This window comes from Musa acuminata, chromosome BXJ1-9 (assembly GCF_036884655.1).
Source record: "Musa acuminata AAA Group cultivar baxijiao chromosome BXJ1-9, Cavendish_Baxijiao_AAA, whole genome shotgun sequence".
Classification (NCBI taxonomy): Eukaryota; Viridiplantae; Streptophyta; class Magnoliopsida; order Zingiberales; family Musaceae; genus Musa; species Musa acuminata.
Genome location: NC_088335.1, coordinates 6661946 through 6678313, shown reverse-complemented (window position 1 = coordinate 6678313; position 16368 = coordinate 6661946). Strand labels below are relative to the sequence as shown.

General features: G+C 44.7%; 1 protein-coding gene and 1 pseudogene across 1 annotated transcript; one reads left to right on the top strand and one right to left on the bottom strand.

The window, feature by feature from the left end:
* Window positions 1-7648: 7648 nt before the first annotated feature.
* Window positions 7649-10560, top strand: LOC135592817 (patatin-like protein 3; annotated as a pseudogene).
* A 4405-nt stretch (window positions 10561-14965) lies between these two features.
* Window positions 14966-15996, bottom strand: LOC135592823 (actin-related protein 7-like). Its single transcript, XM_065082506.1, has 2 exons — window positions 15782-15996; window positions 14966-15654 (listed from the first exon to the last, which is right to left on the bottom strand). Exons 1-2 carry the CDS (start codon window positions 15857-15859, stop codon window positions 15367-15369), a joined length of 366 nt encoding a protein of 121 aa, XP_064938578.1. The 5' UTR covers window positions 15860-15996; the 3' UTR covers window positions 14966-15366.
* Window positions 15997-16368: the final 372 nt, after the last annotated feature.

The following is a 16368-nucleotide window of genomic DNA, read 5'->3' as shown; positions in this document are numbered from 1 at the left end:
GGAAGAAAAAAAAAAGATAAGAAAAAGTGGGACACAGCCAAATAAGACAGATGTTCTTCTGCTCGAGATCTCTTGGAGATTTGATGATGACTAACAAGAAAACACAAAAAGTCTTGAATGAAAAAGGGTATCAGATTGAAGGTCAAACAACCCAATCTAAAAGAGTTACCACAATAGCCTACTGTCCATCTTAGCTCGTGGCTGTGTGTAAGGTCATGGTAACACCACAAAGCTTTGGTTTATGAGATCATGTTGAGCTCTCAGAGCAAGTCATTCTAATGTATTGTGTTGCCACGGATTGGAAGATGTATGATCAAGTTAAAATACAAAAGCATATATATATATATATATATATATATATATATATATATATATATATATATATATCTCACAAGATGTGCTAACCTTCAGGAAAGTAGACCAGTGGTCGGTGAAAGGAGTTTAATGTACCAGCACAAATGCCAAAGGTCAGAGAGAAACAAACTTGTAAACCTTACAAATGTTAAATCCAGGCATGGTGTACCTGAAATAATAACAGGTTACTTGTAAACCTTACACAAACATTCATAGAACAGAGGGATGTAGAAAACATCATCGATAAGTATCCTCGCTGGAGGTTTATGAGGTACTTTTGGAAAACTTCAAATGCTAAACATCATGCAGGAAAGGGCTACTCTTAATTTTTGGTTTTGTCTATTTCTATCAAACCCAACTAGGGATATGTAAAAGGAAATATGGCCAACTCAAAATTTATGGTCATTCATTATATATGGGGCATGTGTCATCTCTACAGCAATTCAGTATTCAAACAACCAGAGGCATGGGTGCTTCTGGATCTGTCCATACTAGATTCATGAGAGTATGCAATAAACATTGTCAAATGACTAGATCTGTTTATGCTTGTTAGTAGAGTGTCTAAATGGGAAGTTCCTCTCGATCAAAACAGAAAAATTTAGATCCTAGTCCTACACAATTAACATGCTCAAAGTGATAGATAACTTTATAGGTTCTGACCTTCATGCAACCCCCATAAAAATTTATAAGAAAACTTTGTCAAAGCAAGAGCCAAGACATGTGAGATGGATTGCAAAGTAAGGGCCAAGGGCTAATCATGAATGACCTCACAGTAGTGTAGTTGTGGAATAGCAAGAAAGAGGAAACTGGAGTAGTAACTCCTGCTGCTATAAACAATCAAGCATTGTGTACTCGAGCTTGCAGTAACTTCACCTTTGCTTCTCGATCATATTGAATTGCTTGGCTGGACAGTGAAGTGACGCAATAACCGTACTGCTGCATGATCCTTGTCGTCTGATGCGGCATGATATAATCCACGCTGAACGTACTTTCTGCGAGAACTGTCGGTAGGAATTGACTAATCTTAGACTGATGTCATATAATGCAACTTTCAATTTCCATGGCATTTGCATATATTCCTGCTCATAATATTTTCATCACATAATACAGTTATTATTGGTGACAAATAGAAATAGGATAGACATGTGATGGAACTTCCACTAGCAAAGTAAATGATGAAATTTTGGCAACAGATTAGAACAAGTTAGAGAGATAGGTCCAGGGGAAAAAGAAGCACTTTTATATTGCACTTGGAGCAGAAGACATAGGAAGAACAATAACTAGAGTTGGTGGTCCAGGATAAAGTGGTGTAGATATTGGTGGTCCAGGATAAAGTGGTGTAGATATGATATCCTGAACACCCAACAACGACGTTAGGGGCAGAAAAGCCAGTTTCTGCACACACTAATGCTACAGATGATGATAACCATGATAATAACCCACCCACACTGATGCTTGCTCATGCAACAATTGTCATCAATTAGAAGAGATGTCACTTTTACTTCTTAATCAACTTAGAGTTGGGCATTCTCTTCTTACTTTATGCAGAACAACAGAGCACTCTTCTTTGTATGCAAGCTAACATAGATCACTTTCAAAGAACATTTCTTCGGTATAAATAAATCACTAGAGGATGTCATGTTCATTGCATGCTTATGGTTGAAATTGAGTCAATAAAGTTCTCAATGGCATTAATTTGAAGTATTTTTGATGAGGATAAGGTTAGACCATGCTGCACATGCATGCAACTTTCTATACTCTCTTTTGAATTAGCTAACATTTGCATGTTTATATATATATATATAAGAGAAAGTTGGGTTGCTGCAATTGTCATTCAACTATGTTCAAGTATATTTCAAGCCAACCCACTAAAGTTGATATCAGCCAGAGCTACCTACTTGATCTGATCAAGCTTGAAGCTTTTGGTACAGTTCACATCATAGAGAATAATAAAAGAGTAATCAAGTCACCGGCGCAAGCTGGTAATTAAGCTGATAACATTTATAAATGATGCTGTAACATAGCCAGGAAAATGCCAACTAAAGAATGCTGTCATGCTCATGCCAACAATTATCATATTTGTGAAAGAAAAAAATTATCATATTTTTCCTAGAAATCCCATGCATTCACCTTAATATTTTCATCCCAACCACAATGTTTTTTTTATGCATGTCATTTTAAACCACCTAACTCTTTGACCATATCTAGCCTAACAAATATCTTCCAAAATTTTGCTTTTATTCTCAGGGGCACATGATGATCACATAAAAGCCTGATGTCTCCCTCTATTTTAACTATCTAGCTTTGAAGTTGAACAATATCTTCGTCAATGTCTCCTTATAAAAATAATATACCTAACATAGATAAAAAAATTTACTTTATAGAAATTTATTTTTCATTCATCTTAATTATACTCATCCATTTTTATCATACTATTACCTAAATTATATTTTATTTACTTTGGCCAACAAAAAATATCTATGTATGAAATGTGTAGAATTTTTCAAAATTTTGAAAATCTAACTAATTAGTAAATGAATCCAAGTCAAAGATTTACTTCCTTGGAGCTGTGTAGAAATACTAGGCCTGAAAACTGTACTTTATTTATTGAAAAGAAAAACACAAAAATCCATGTATTTATTTACCTCATATATCAAAAACTTCACAATCCATACAAAAAATATTATTAGATACATTAATAAGAAAAAATATGATTAAAATTATCTCTTTTAAGAATACAAGATGTAACAAAATTTAGAATAATATCGGCATCTATTAAGGTACACCTGGGATCAACTGGAAAGTAATTTTTTTCATCACTATGTTGCACAAAGTAATCGAATTGTTCTTGTACCTTTTGTCGTTTCTGTGGACTATATACTTGAATCTTTCATGTCAAGAAAGAAAAGATGGCATCTCAACGAGATTGCACGAGTTGTTGAAAGTGGAGATAAAGTATAAGTGTAATAAAGCATTCTTAATTACTAGAACTTGCTTCCCTTTTTTTCTCAAGAATTATACACAATTTATATCAGCTTACCTCCACATATAACCCTCATGCCCCAAACCTCCTTAATTTTCATCTAATCGGATAATTGATAAGTCGATAATAATAAAATTTTAAACCAACTAAAAACTTATGAGGAATCCAGTAGATAAGATCCCGATCAGTGCAGAATATAGGAGGATCAACCTACGCTCTCTTAATCTGTACTATCAACTGTCAATCTATGTTCCTATAAAGTTTACCATACGAAAAGTTCTGTTTTTTCTTCTCACTCACTCTTGAGCAATATAGTAATGCTTATACTTACCCCTCAAAAAGAACCTAACTTAGTGCTGCAAAATAAACCCCTCATAATTATGAGTTTATTTAATTATACACTCAACTCAATACTAAACATTACCTTCTATCACTTTACTGGCTCAGCTGCCATCAGTGCAAGTCGTAAGACTTCCTTCCTTATCGAAGTACACTAGTAGCTAAGCTTTTATTGAATGCGGGGAAGAACCTTAAATGACATCTGCCCTTCACCATGATATATATGAACAAAAGAGGAAGCAACATGTACACAACGAAAGCACTTTTTTATGAAACAAAGAAAGAGAGGTTGAATAGCCCATGGAAGAAAAAGCCAATAACATAAAGAGGCCAACGTGTAATGAAGACAAACATACCTGCATTATCTTGTGGAATTAAATAACAAGTCCATGCCCCCGTGTGCTGCCAAGACAAGTAGTCCTTCAAACCAGGAGGAATAAAGTGGTTGGTACCCATTTTTGTATTACACCATGATTTGCACCAACCCTTCATTCATCAAACAAGGACTCCAAGAGGAGCCTTCCAATACTTTAGTTGATCAGCATAAACCTAACACTCGAATCACATGAAAAAAGTTGATTGACAATATCAAAGCAATATAAAACAAGAAGTCTTTTTGAATGTCTATGTCTGGTTACTCTCTCGTTAAAAATGAAGCTTAGATATTTTGATCAACAATTTCGATGAAACAAAATTGATAAATCAATTAGTCCATCAAGCTCGAATCATGATATTTGATATCAAACTATCCCTAGTATTTATGCATGGTAAGAAGACAGGAAAAAACTATTCGTTGATAAAATCAGATGATTTATCATGATATGTGTTACGGTAAGTAACTTTTTTAGCCGTGACCTGGGGGTCGACGCGGCTAGTTCAAGAGTTTGAACGACTAGGATCAGGCGAGGCTGCAAGACTCGGGATCTCGGGGCGGCCGATTACGGGGAATAAGGCTGGGATGCTCCGCGTCGCCGAGTTGGGTCGGCCTCAATCGAGTACCTGCACAAAGGTCGGGTCGGCGATTCAGCCCGACCCCTCCAACGGTCAAGTTAGTGGTGCGGAGGGGAGTTTTTGGGGAAAATCGTGTGCTTGTCTGCCTACCTTGCCCGCTTGAAGCCCGAGGGTACTTATAGGTGAGTTCGATGTTACCTGACGCGCCATCCTGCCGGGGCAGGGCCGTGCACCTGACCCCGTCCGTTGTCGTAGTGGGCGTTGCGTGGATGGCCGAGTCGCCGCAGGGTATGGCGAGCCTTGGTCGACGCCTTCCCTTGCCTCGTCCGGACGTGCGTGGTCAGATGACGAGGTCGTCTGGGTATGGCGAGCGGGGGTGCACGTCACGCTGGCATTAATGTTCGTCTGTTGGGGCAGCGTGTCGTCCGGTCGTGGCTGACAGCGGGCGGTGTTATGTCAAATCCGGTATGTTGTGCCCTATTTGTTTTTACCCCTATCATATTCCCCCCCCCCCCGAAAGGAGCTATGCGTCGGTTTTTGCATGTGGGGGGGGGGGCCGAGGCATGGCTGCTGCCTTTAGGTGAATTGGCCACGCGGGTCCACGGGGCACGTCGTCGACGGGCCGGTCGGGCGGCGTCGAGCTCGGGGATCATGGGGTTGACAAGGGCTGAGGAACACGACGCGGGCGAGCTACCGTGCGGGCGTGCAGCCGAGGGCCGAGAAGCACGACGCAGGTGTGATCTCGGGGGGCGTGCAGCCGAGGGCCGAGGAGCACGACGCAGGCGGGTTACCGCGCAGGTGTGGTCTCGGGGAGGGTGCAGCCGAGAGCCGAGGAGCACGACGCAAGCGGGTTACCGCGCAGGTGTGGTCTCGGGGGGCGTGCAGCCGAGGGCCGAGGAGCACGACGCAGGCGGGTTACCGCGCAGGTGTGGCCTCGGGGGGCGTGCAATCGAGGGCCGAGGAGCACGACGTAGGCGGGTTACCGCGCAGGTGTGGTCTCGGGGGGAGTGCAGCCGAGGGTCGAGGAGCACGACGCAGGCGGGTTACCACGCAGGTGTGGTCTCGGGGGGCGTGCAGTCGAGGGCCGAGGAGCACGACGCAGACGGATTACCGCGCAGGTGTGGAGCCCAAGGCCCTGCTTTTGATTTTTGGCGGCGGTGGGGGCCGAAAAGTTACCGTATTTAATTCCACCTCCAGAAAGGGCGAGTTGACTCGTTGTTGAGGTCGAGGCGTCCGGTTGCTGTCGCTTCAGCGGGGTCGCCATGTCAGACCTTCATTAAGGCGGAGGGCCTTTGGGTGTCTTCCGATGCGACGCGACGGCTGGGCGCATGCGTGGGTGAGCTGTTGTCCGCTCTTGGGAGGCGAAGGGACCTTGATTCTGGCGGGACATCACCCTTAAATAGCGGACGCCGAAGCTTGTCTCTATCTTCCGCTGCAGCGTTTCTTCCTTCGAGTTCCGCCGTTGCCTCCCCGACTCTCTTCCCGGTCTCCTGCGTAGTTTTTTCCTCCCCCTAAGGTCAGTTGAGATGTCGTCCTCTTCTCCTCCTTTGTCCCTTTCATCTTCTTCTTCTTCTTCCTCTCCATCCCCACGGAGAAAAAGAACCGAACCGGATTTATCTGGAACGGAACGGAGGACTCGAGCTTGGAAGGCGGCGAACTGCTCTTCCAGCTTAAATAGCCAAGGGGAAAGGCGCGCAGGTCAGGGTCACGACCACGGAGCACGTTAGCGGAACGTGGGCCTGACCCGTACGTGAGCCGCAGCAACCGTCGGATGAGCCGCAAACGGTCGAGATCGGAGGCGGGGAGATGCGCTGCGGAAAGTGGGACGAAGGCTGGTGATGCGTGGGTTGCGTCGGGTCGGTGGAGGGGGATTCGGCGACGACTCGGCGGGGAGTTCAGAGGGGCTTGCACGTGTGGGAGGACCTCGGTGCGTGCGGTCACCGACGGCTTCGGTACTGGGGATCGGACGCGATCGCATGGATCCCAGGACGGTGTCGGGGACGGACGAGACGGTGACAGCGGCGAATCAGGTTGCGCCCCGCTTCACTTTCTTTTTTTATGGCCCGCGGGGATCAGAAAAAGAAAGAAAAATATAAAGGTAATACTATCCATATCTTTTAATTACATGGCTTTAATAGTTACTTACAAAAGGGGATCAATTTATTAACTTGATAGGTCACATAAATGTTTCACCTTTTTAACATAAAGATTTCACCTTTTTACATTAAGATTTCATCTTTTAACATACTTACAAAATAATTTATGAAGGATAAAGATTAAAAAAGTGAAACATTTATGTAAAGGTTAACTTGATAGGTCATATAAAGGTTTCATCTTTTTACATTAAAGTTTCACCTTTTAATATACTTACAAAATAATTTATGAAGGACAAAGATTAAAAAGGTGAAACCTTTATGTAAAGATTAACTTGATAGGTCACAGGTTTCACCTTTTTAACATAAAGATTTCACCTTTACGAAGGACAAAGGTTAAAAAGGTGAAACCTTTATGTTAAAAAGGTAAAACCTTTATGTGACCTATCAAGTTAACCTTTACATAAAGGTTTCATCTTTTTAACCTTTGTCCTTCATAAATTATTTTGTAAGTATGTTAAAAGATAAAACCTTAATGTAAAAAGGTGAAACCTTTATATTAAAAAGGTGAAACCTTTATGTGACCTATCAAGTTAATAAATTGATCTCCTTTTGTAAGTAACTATTAAAGCCATGTAATTAAAAGATATGGATAGTATTACCTTTATATTTTTCTTTCTTTTTCTGATCCCCGCGGGCCATAAAAAAAGAAAGTGAAGCGGGGCGCAACCTGATTCGCCGCTGTCACCGTCTCGTCCGTCCCCGACACCGTCCTGGGATCCATGCGATCGCGTCCGATCCCCAGTACCGAAGCCGTCGGTGACCGCACGCACCGAGGTCCTCCCACACGTGCAAGCCCCTCTGAACTCCCCGCCGAGTCGTCGCCGAATCCCCCTCCACCGACCCGACGCAACCCACGCATCACCAGCCTTCGTCCCACTTTCCGCAGCGCATCTCCCCGCCTCCGATCTCGACCGTTTGCGGCTCATCCGACGGTTGCTGCGGCTCACGTACGGGTCAGGCCCACGTTCCGCTAACGTGCTCCGTGGTCGTGACCCTGACCTGCGCGCCTTTCCCCTTGGCTATTTAAGCTGGAAGAGCAGTTCGCCGCCTTCCAAGCTCGAGTCCTCCGTTCCGTTCCAGATAAATCCGGTTCGGTTCTTTTTCTCCGTGGGGCTCGACCGCTTCCATCACGCTCTCGGAAGGATGGCGTTCGTCGACGCCGACAAGCTCAGTTACGAGATCTTCTCCGTCCTCGAGAGCAAGTTCCTCTTCGGCCTCGACGACCCCAACAAGCTCTTCTTCCCCACTTCCTCCTACTCCTCAGCTGGCGCCTCCCCCCGGACCGCCGCAGGTGCCCGAGGAAGGATCCGGATCCTGTCCATCGACGGCGGCGGCAGCCCCTCCGATGCCCTCCTCGCCGCGGTCGCCCTCGCCCGGCTCGAGTCCTCCCTCCGTCACCGTTCCGGCGACCCATCCGCCCGCGTTGCCTACATGTTCGACGTCGCGGCCGGCGCCGGCGGCGTCCTCGTCGCGATGCTCTTTACCAGGGACCACGACGGTCGGCCCTTGTTCTCCGCAACCGACGCCCTGCACCTCCTCCTCTCCGAGAGCCGCCGCCGCGGGCGCGGCTTCTCCTCCGGGAGGGGCCTATTCCGTGGGATGTTCCGTCGACCCGGGAGTTTCTTCCGTCGGATCTTCGGCGACGCGACGCTGAGGGACACCGTCAAGCCGGTGCTCATCCCGTGCTACGACCTCGCCGCGGGGGCGCCGTTCCTCTTCTCGCGGGCTGACGCGGTAGAGGCAGACGGGTACGACTTCCGGATGTGGGAAGTGTGCGCGGCCACGTGCGCCGACGCATCCACCGCGGCGGTCGGTGGACGGGCGGACGCGCGTCACCGCGGTGGGCGCCGGGGTGGCGATGGCCAACCCTGTGGCCGCGGCCATCACGCACGTCCTCCACAACAAGCCGGAGTTCCCGTTCGCGGCCGGGGTGGAAGACCTCATGGTGGTGTCTCTCGGCGCTTCCGCCCCCGCGCCAGCCGCACCGGGTGCCGCTGAGCTCGTCAGGATCGCTGGCGAGGGCTTCGCCGACATGGTACGGATTCCGGACTCCCCCATCTCCTTTCTCCCGCCCGATGCTTTCAGTTTCTTTTCCTCTTTCTTCGAGACATTTTCTAGCCCTAACCAATTGTCGGTAGAAAACGTATCCTGACCGTACATTCTCACAATCATCTATGATCAAATATTTTGACGGTTCAGATTAACTCATCAAAAGCCGTGGCTTTTGTGATCATCGTCAGGTGGATCAAGCGGTGGCGACGGCATTCGGACACCGTAGAGCAAGCAATTACCTGCGCATACAGGTAAACCTTCGACTTCCGTGAGCAAACTATACCTACTGTTGGGGTAAACAACTTTATGCCGTGGCCTCGGGACCGACGCAGCTTGTTCTGGGTCCGAATGGCGGGAATCCCCTGGGAGATTCCTCGGAACAGTAGAGGTCGCCGACCCGCTGGTCAATTTGGCCGAGGAGAGGGGTCGTTGTTTCCTCCGGGAAAGGGCTCCCCGCCTGTACGTCCGGCGAGACACGCCTCGTCTTCGTTCCTGCACACAGGTCGGGTCGGAAGCTCGGCCCGACCCCTTCGACGATCAAGTTAGTGATGTGGAGGAGAGTGCTCTCTCCTTTTTTCCTTTTCTTCCGTATCTTAGAACGCGAGGGTATTTATAAGGGGTTTGAGTGTTACCGGATGCACCTGCCCACTGGGAGCAGGGTCGTACCCCCTGATGACGTCTAACATTGTTGTTGGCATGTCGTGAGGAGGCGAGTTTGAGCGGTTGTTGATGGGCCTCGGTTGGCGTTCCAGCCCATGCTGGCCAGGCGTTGTCAGCCCGTCAGAGGCGCGAGGCGTCAGCTGATGTCACGAGGGTCTTGTCATAATTATTGCCCTTATCACCTATAATAACGTGGTTATAGCCATAGCCGATGGATTGTTCATGGATAGCCTCTACAGGACACCGCATTCATGTCGAAAAATTGCACGCCAAAGACGACGAGCTCGAAGAGCTCGGTGGAGGCAGCAGAACGCGTTCTGTCACAGCGACACGTGGAGTCGCTGCTCTTCAGAGGGCGAGGAAAGATCTCGGAGCGGACCAACGGTGACGAGCTCGACCGGTTCACGGAGGAGCTCGTAAAGGAGGAGGAGTGGAGGAAGAAGGGCCCGATCCCGACGGTGGTGCTAAAGCAAGTGATGACGCCGCGAACGTCGTCGGCGACGACCACGACTACGGTCACCGTTACCACGACTATTTCTACGAGCACGACATCGACATGATGGAGACGGTGGAGTCGAGATAGCTGCTTGTGCATAGACTGTTGTGGGTTCTAAAATGTGTGTTTTCCTTAGTGGAGGGTATGACATGGGAAATCAATTCAAGCTTGGAAATTGTTCGCTAAATTATTAACGCGGTAGAAATGTGAATTTGGATCTCTCATATTAATTGTGTTTGGAATTCAAGATGGACACTATTTTACCTTGGAACTTATGATTCCCAATTATATGTGATCATCTAAATGATTTTTGGAACATAATGGCTTTCTTTGGAAAAAATCAACATATGATAGCATTAAGAAGCAATCTAAAACCCAAGTATAATCGAGCGTTGGAGTCAAAATAGCACTCGTTTGACCAATGTGATGTAGTTGCATTATTGAAGGGTTTAACCTCTGAACTACAATGAGGCTGACTTCTCACTCGAGTTGATGATGAACACGTCACTGAGAGTGAAGTGACAAGACTGGTGCAACTCTAGGTTTGGCAAGACGAGCCACGGCCCACTGCATGAGCGCCAAGGAGTTGCTGGCATCTGGAAAGTAGTAGTAACCTTATGCTAAAATAAAGATTCAGTCAGACAATGCTATTACTGTGGGTTAACCTCTTAAAAGAGGTGAAGATAGTGCTATTACTCCCATTGTTAACACAGCTCATGATGTGTAATAAAGAATGATGCACATATAACAATGGCAGTTTGCTCAAGAACATTCTTGGTAATTACTTTCTTAACTATATATATATATAATGATGTGCAGATGACAATGGGAGGTTGCTGAAGAACTTTCTTGGTAACTTACCTTGAGTCAACTCTGGTCTCTAAGATTCCACAGCTGATACCCACAAGAGTAAGACAAATCTATTTGTGTGATCCAATGCACAAGAAAGGATCTGTACCTCTACTTGTTGGTTTTGTTTCTTCCTATGCTGTGGTAGCATCTCTGGGGATTTGCACTATTGTCCTGGGATGTTTGAGGGCAAAAATGGCAACCTGCCGACCATGACGTCAGCCGCCCCAGGTGGACGCACCGCCCAAGGAAGCAAGCTTTAATGCCGACCTGATGGGAGCACGTCGACCGAGGCTCGCCATACCCTGCAGCAGCTCGGTCTCCCACGCAGCCCCAGTGGCAATGTCAGTTGCTCCAAATGACGTCACGCACCTCGGAATTGATCAGAACGTTGACCGAGGCACATTAAATCCTGCAAAAGCCAGGTCCAACACGCTGACCGAGGTACATCCTGCAGAATACTCCCCTATAAATACCCTCTCATCCATTAGGAGAAAGGAAAGGAGGACACACTCACACACCACACTTGTATGGAGGCATCTCGTCCTCCAAAACCCCATCCACATCTTCCTCTAACTTGATCGTCGGAGGGGTCGGGCCGAGCTTCCGACCCGACCTGTGTGCAGGAACGAAGGCGAGGTGGCCTCTTCCCGGTGCTGCTGCGGAGCTGCCGACCCGATCTACCGCCCGGAATGACCGATCCCGACCGGGAGACCCCGAGGGAGCTGCGCCCGAGATCCCCGACATTCCGAGCCCCAGAACCGAGCCGCGTCGGCCCCGAGGCCACGGCTTAAAAAGTTACTCTCCGTAACAGATGTGTAGTTTAACAGCTTAAGATTTAGTGCCAAAGGTAGGGTTAGGGATGAATGCAACCCTTGTCAGTCCCTGCTAATCAGAACACTAGTCATTGTTAATTTTTGATGTTTTTTACATAATAAGTGTCATATTTTAGCATTGTCCTGTACAATTGTCTTCTTTGTCTTCATATACAGACACATTTATTTATGACAAAAAAAAATACTTTTAGTCTGTCCCTAGTCAATCTGGTGTCAAGATAGGGGTTAGAAGTTCAAGTCCTACCGTAAGAATCTAGCATGCATATTATATAATGTTTGAATGGAAGGAATAAATAAAAAAATAATAATCAAGTTCATTTCTAATTTTCTTTAAGAACTTGTACATGGCAATGAGAATTCATAATACCTCAACTATTTGGAGGTCAAAAGCTTTATACAAAACAATACACCACTTATTTCTGCTTTAAAAAATAAGAGCATCAATGCATCATCCAAGAGTACAATAACGACAACAAAAATCATAAAGATCCATGTTCCATTGATTAACAGTAACCTAACACAACCCTTCATCTTTATCTTTTTCAATACGATCTTGGGAATTAAATCAACAAGAATAAACAATCTTTGATTGTTAAAAATTCAAATGGCTTAAAAATGAGAAACAGAATAATTGTAAGTTTCACTTGGATGTTGTTGTTGCATTATTGGTGGTCACATGGGTTGTTTAAGTCACCAGTGGAATTGAATTACTGATAGAGAATCCTTGTGCTTAGTCGGTGAACTGTAGGTTCTTTGCGGGTTATTGAAGTCAAACGCGTGGTTACTTATACCACTTATTACCCACCTTTAACATGTACATGTTAACCAAACTGCATAGCTATTGCTGAGTTGGGACACCATGGACATGTTAACCAAACTACACAGGTAATGCTTGGTTGGGACATCATTGTTATTATTGACTACTGAGAATGGTCATTAATGTAGTTTCAACAAGTTTCAACTTGCTTAACTGGAAGAAGAAGCTTGCCAAATCTAGATGATTGTCCACGACTTCCTAGGAAATGCAGACTCTGTGCATTGTTCTAGCATTAGAATGGAACTCTTTCTGGTTTGAATTTTGTCCGGCTAATGTGGTCCTAAGAGGATTTTAATCTGTAAGGGGGAAAATTGAAGTCATGTAAATTTTATTCTCTGGATAGGGCTCAATTATATCTGCTTCTGTTGTTAGTCAGACAGGAACCTTTGGCCCTTTTCCTGTCTGATCAATTCCGGAGAGTTTCTTTGATGTGATGAAATATATTCCGATCTTTTAAGTCCATATATATGTACCTGTGATATGTTTTCTCTGGCTGCAATACAACCTACACAATCTTCTCTGGAACAAACATTTTTTCTCTAGAGGAATTGTTATTCCCTCCAACCTGGCCTTATTACATATTGTTGATTGCAACTATTAAGACATCACTGCATTCCATCAGAATATATATATATATATATATAGATATATATATAAAGATTCACTAGAAAAGGATGGTAACAGAAGGCCTCTGTGTTGGATCATACGACGACGCACAGTCACACCCGCACATTGGAGCTGCTCATTGAACTGGTCAAAGTACTCTGTGAAGCCAGCTTCAGAGGGCACACGCCGGGTGGCCTCAAGGGCGCTAAGACTCTCCATTCGGCATTGGCTCACAAAGCCGAGGGGGCGTGCGCACGGTTCCCCTATTCCTTGCTGGCCCAAGCCAAGTTGGGCTCGAGAGCTGTGGCAGAGGAGGAGCAAGCAAAGAGAGAAAGAGAGGACAATGGAGGTGGCCATGGCTTAGTGTTCTCCAGAAGGAACGGTGAGAGAGTCGTGAAGGGGAGTGCAGAAGTGGGAGGGCATTTATAATGGGTTCATTTAGAGGGTTGTGAGGAGTTTGGTTCTCGTGTCGCCGCATGCATACGACTGGTTTGAAGGGGAAGCACAGATGCATGGGTTTGGTAGGAAGGGGACGATTTCGGTTGAGAGGCCAACTGCATGCTGCGAAGAAAATGTGCAGCAGAGATATCTTACTTGGTTTCCAAAATGTGGAAATGATTAGTGGAACCTTTCATTTAATCTATTTCTCATTAGTTTATCGCTTAGCTATTCAATATTAATGTTTGATCTGAGATCATAAATGCTGTCATTAAAGCCAGCAGCTCTGCCACAGCTCTCGAGCCCAGCTTGGCTTGGGCCAATGTGAGCCAATGCCGAATGGAGAGTCTTAGCGCCAATGCCGGCGTGTGAGCCAATGCCGAATGGAGAGTCTTAGCGCCCTTGAGGCCACCCGGCGTGTGAGCCAATGCCGAATAGGGGAACCCGGCGTGTGAGCCAATGCCGAATGGAGAGTCTTAGCGCCCTTGAGGCCACCCGGCGTGTGCCCTCTGAAGCTTCACAGAGTACTTTGACAGCAGCTCCAGTGTGCGGGTGTGGCTGTGCGTCGTCGTACGATCCAACCCAGAGGCCTTCTGTTGCCATCCTTTTCTAGTGAATCTTTATATATGTATGTATATATATATGTATATGTATATGTATATATATATATATACATATATATATTCTGATGGATATATATATATATCCGTAACGTAACGGATGAAGTCCTGTAGCAGAATGCACATCAAGAAAACTTTAGGTCATTGTTCAACAAATTGTTAACAGTAAAAGACAGGCACATCTTTATTACAAATTACAAAACATATTTCTTGTTTTTCCTTCGACAACAAAATCCTGTTTATATTAAGTGGGTAAAAGAGCAGCATAAGCAAAGTGAACTCATAAATGAATTCACACATTGGAATAACATATATTCATAAGAAAGTTTGTACATGGCTATTCATCATCCAATTAGATCCCATCTATATTGTTCTGTTTTCTAGCTTTGCACTTACTGTCATGATTTAAAAACATAGTTCGTGTATTGATTTAAATGTTCCGACATACTTTGTCTAAAAACTGTTCCATACTGCAACAATATAACAAACAACGCTGTACTGGTGACTCTAACCCGACCCAATCTAAAAAATTCATCAATGCAAACATAGTTCACAGGTTTGTTTCAGCTTTAGCAAATTTCCAACATAACAGAACTAGTTCAATTATTATAATTTAAAATCGAACTGTACAAACCATATAAAAGAAACTGAAGCCAAAATAAGGTTGTTCAGTTTAGTTGGGTTTATTTTAGTCAGTCAGATAATATGCTATATAAAACCATGATAGAAATGAATTATGTTGCACTCATTATTATAGAATATATATTCAGTACATCACACAATATACCTATTACATTTATGAAATTGGAATATACCACTTTTACCTATTTTATTCAATGTTATTTGTGCAGTTTGGTTCAGTTGAACCATTTTCTAAACCAAAAAAGAGAATCAAACCAACAACTTGTCAGTCTCGGCTAAGCAAAACAGATCAAGCCCATCACCAAAGAGCTACATAACAGAACCTTATGGGTTGATTCATTCAGGGTTTTTGGTTTGACTATTTCGTTTGCACTTCCTTTATTAGTTTTCTAATTGCATATATATACACCAAGAAAGATTGTTTTGGCAAAGCTGTCTCTTTTTTTTTAAATTTTGAAAGAGAGAAAATCTAAAATATTTGAATACAAAAAGAAAATGCATTATATGCAGAAGCGTTCAAACCGGTCAATTAAATCACCATGGCATTTGTCATTGGCTGCTCTATAATCAGCGAATAAGGATAGCGAAAAGCATCAGGTTTTCTTTCAAGGACGGCGCAGAATGATCGAACTCACGGACCTTCGGAGTGAAGAGTGGCTCGGCAAACAGAATCTGCCCTTCGTCTCCGACCTCCCATCCAAGGTCGGTGTAAAGAACATGGCGAAGCAAGTCTTCCATCGCATCCCAGTCTCTGATGAATCCCCTCACCACCGGATCCACTGTGACCTCCTCAATCATAGACGCGTCACCCCCGTCTCCATCCTCCACCATGCGCTTCATCTTGGTCGGCATTATCTGTTAAAATTCGCAAAGCAGAGAGCAAAACAAGCAACGATCCTCAAGAAAAACCTACTGAAAGCCGCTAAAAACAACGAATCAGAGTTCATCATAAAGAGGATATTCTCGTTCATTTTTCTGTTACCAAGGCGGGATCTTGATCGGGTGAAGCGAAGCCAGCTTTAAGGAGCTTCGATCCGGCGTCGACCACCACTGCCTCCATGGATGGAGAAGAGGCGGAGCGCGGGAAATCCCAAACTCTGAGCCTGTTCGAAGCGTATCGATCTCAGCAGCGAAACCCTAAAGTCCTTAGCAGGTCTCCGACGTCTGTGAAACGCGCCCTCCCGGTGGCCGTGCGAGTGCATTTCCCCTTGACGCTATATTACCTGGACGAACCATTATATATATATATCCTTGACAAGTTAGCAAATGGCATCCTTGCCCTGTAAATTTGAACATAAGTCCCTCTAAATCCTGAGGTCCCCTATATATTTCTAACATGGGTTGATGTTTGTATTCTTTACGTACGGTGGTATATATATATATATATATAATAATAATAATAATAATAATTTTATTAAAAATAAAATAATATATTACATTGCACGACATACATGACATTGATTTGAGACATATTATGCACTAGTCAACTCGGATATCTGGAAAAAATATTTTATAATAAATTTTTAATAATTAAATTAATACGAATGTAATTGATATATTGAGAATAAA

Bases quoted from the DNA above. Each gene is read 5' to 3' on its own strand.
- LOC135592823 (XM_065082506.1), bottom strand. From the start codon at position 15,859: ATGGAGGCAGTGGTGGTCGACGCCGGATCGAAGCTCCTTAAAGCTGGC. The intron at 15,655-15,781 runs GTAACAGAAAAA...GAATTTTAACAG, and splicing joins CCGATCAAGATCCCGCCTTG to ATAATGCCGACCAAGATGAA.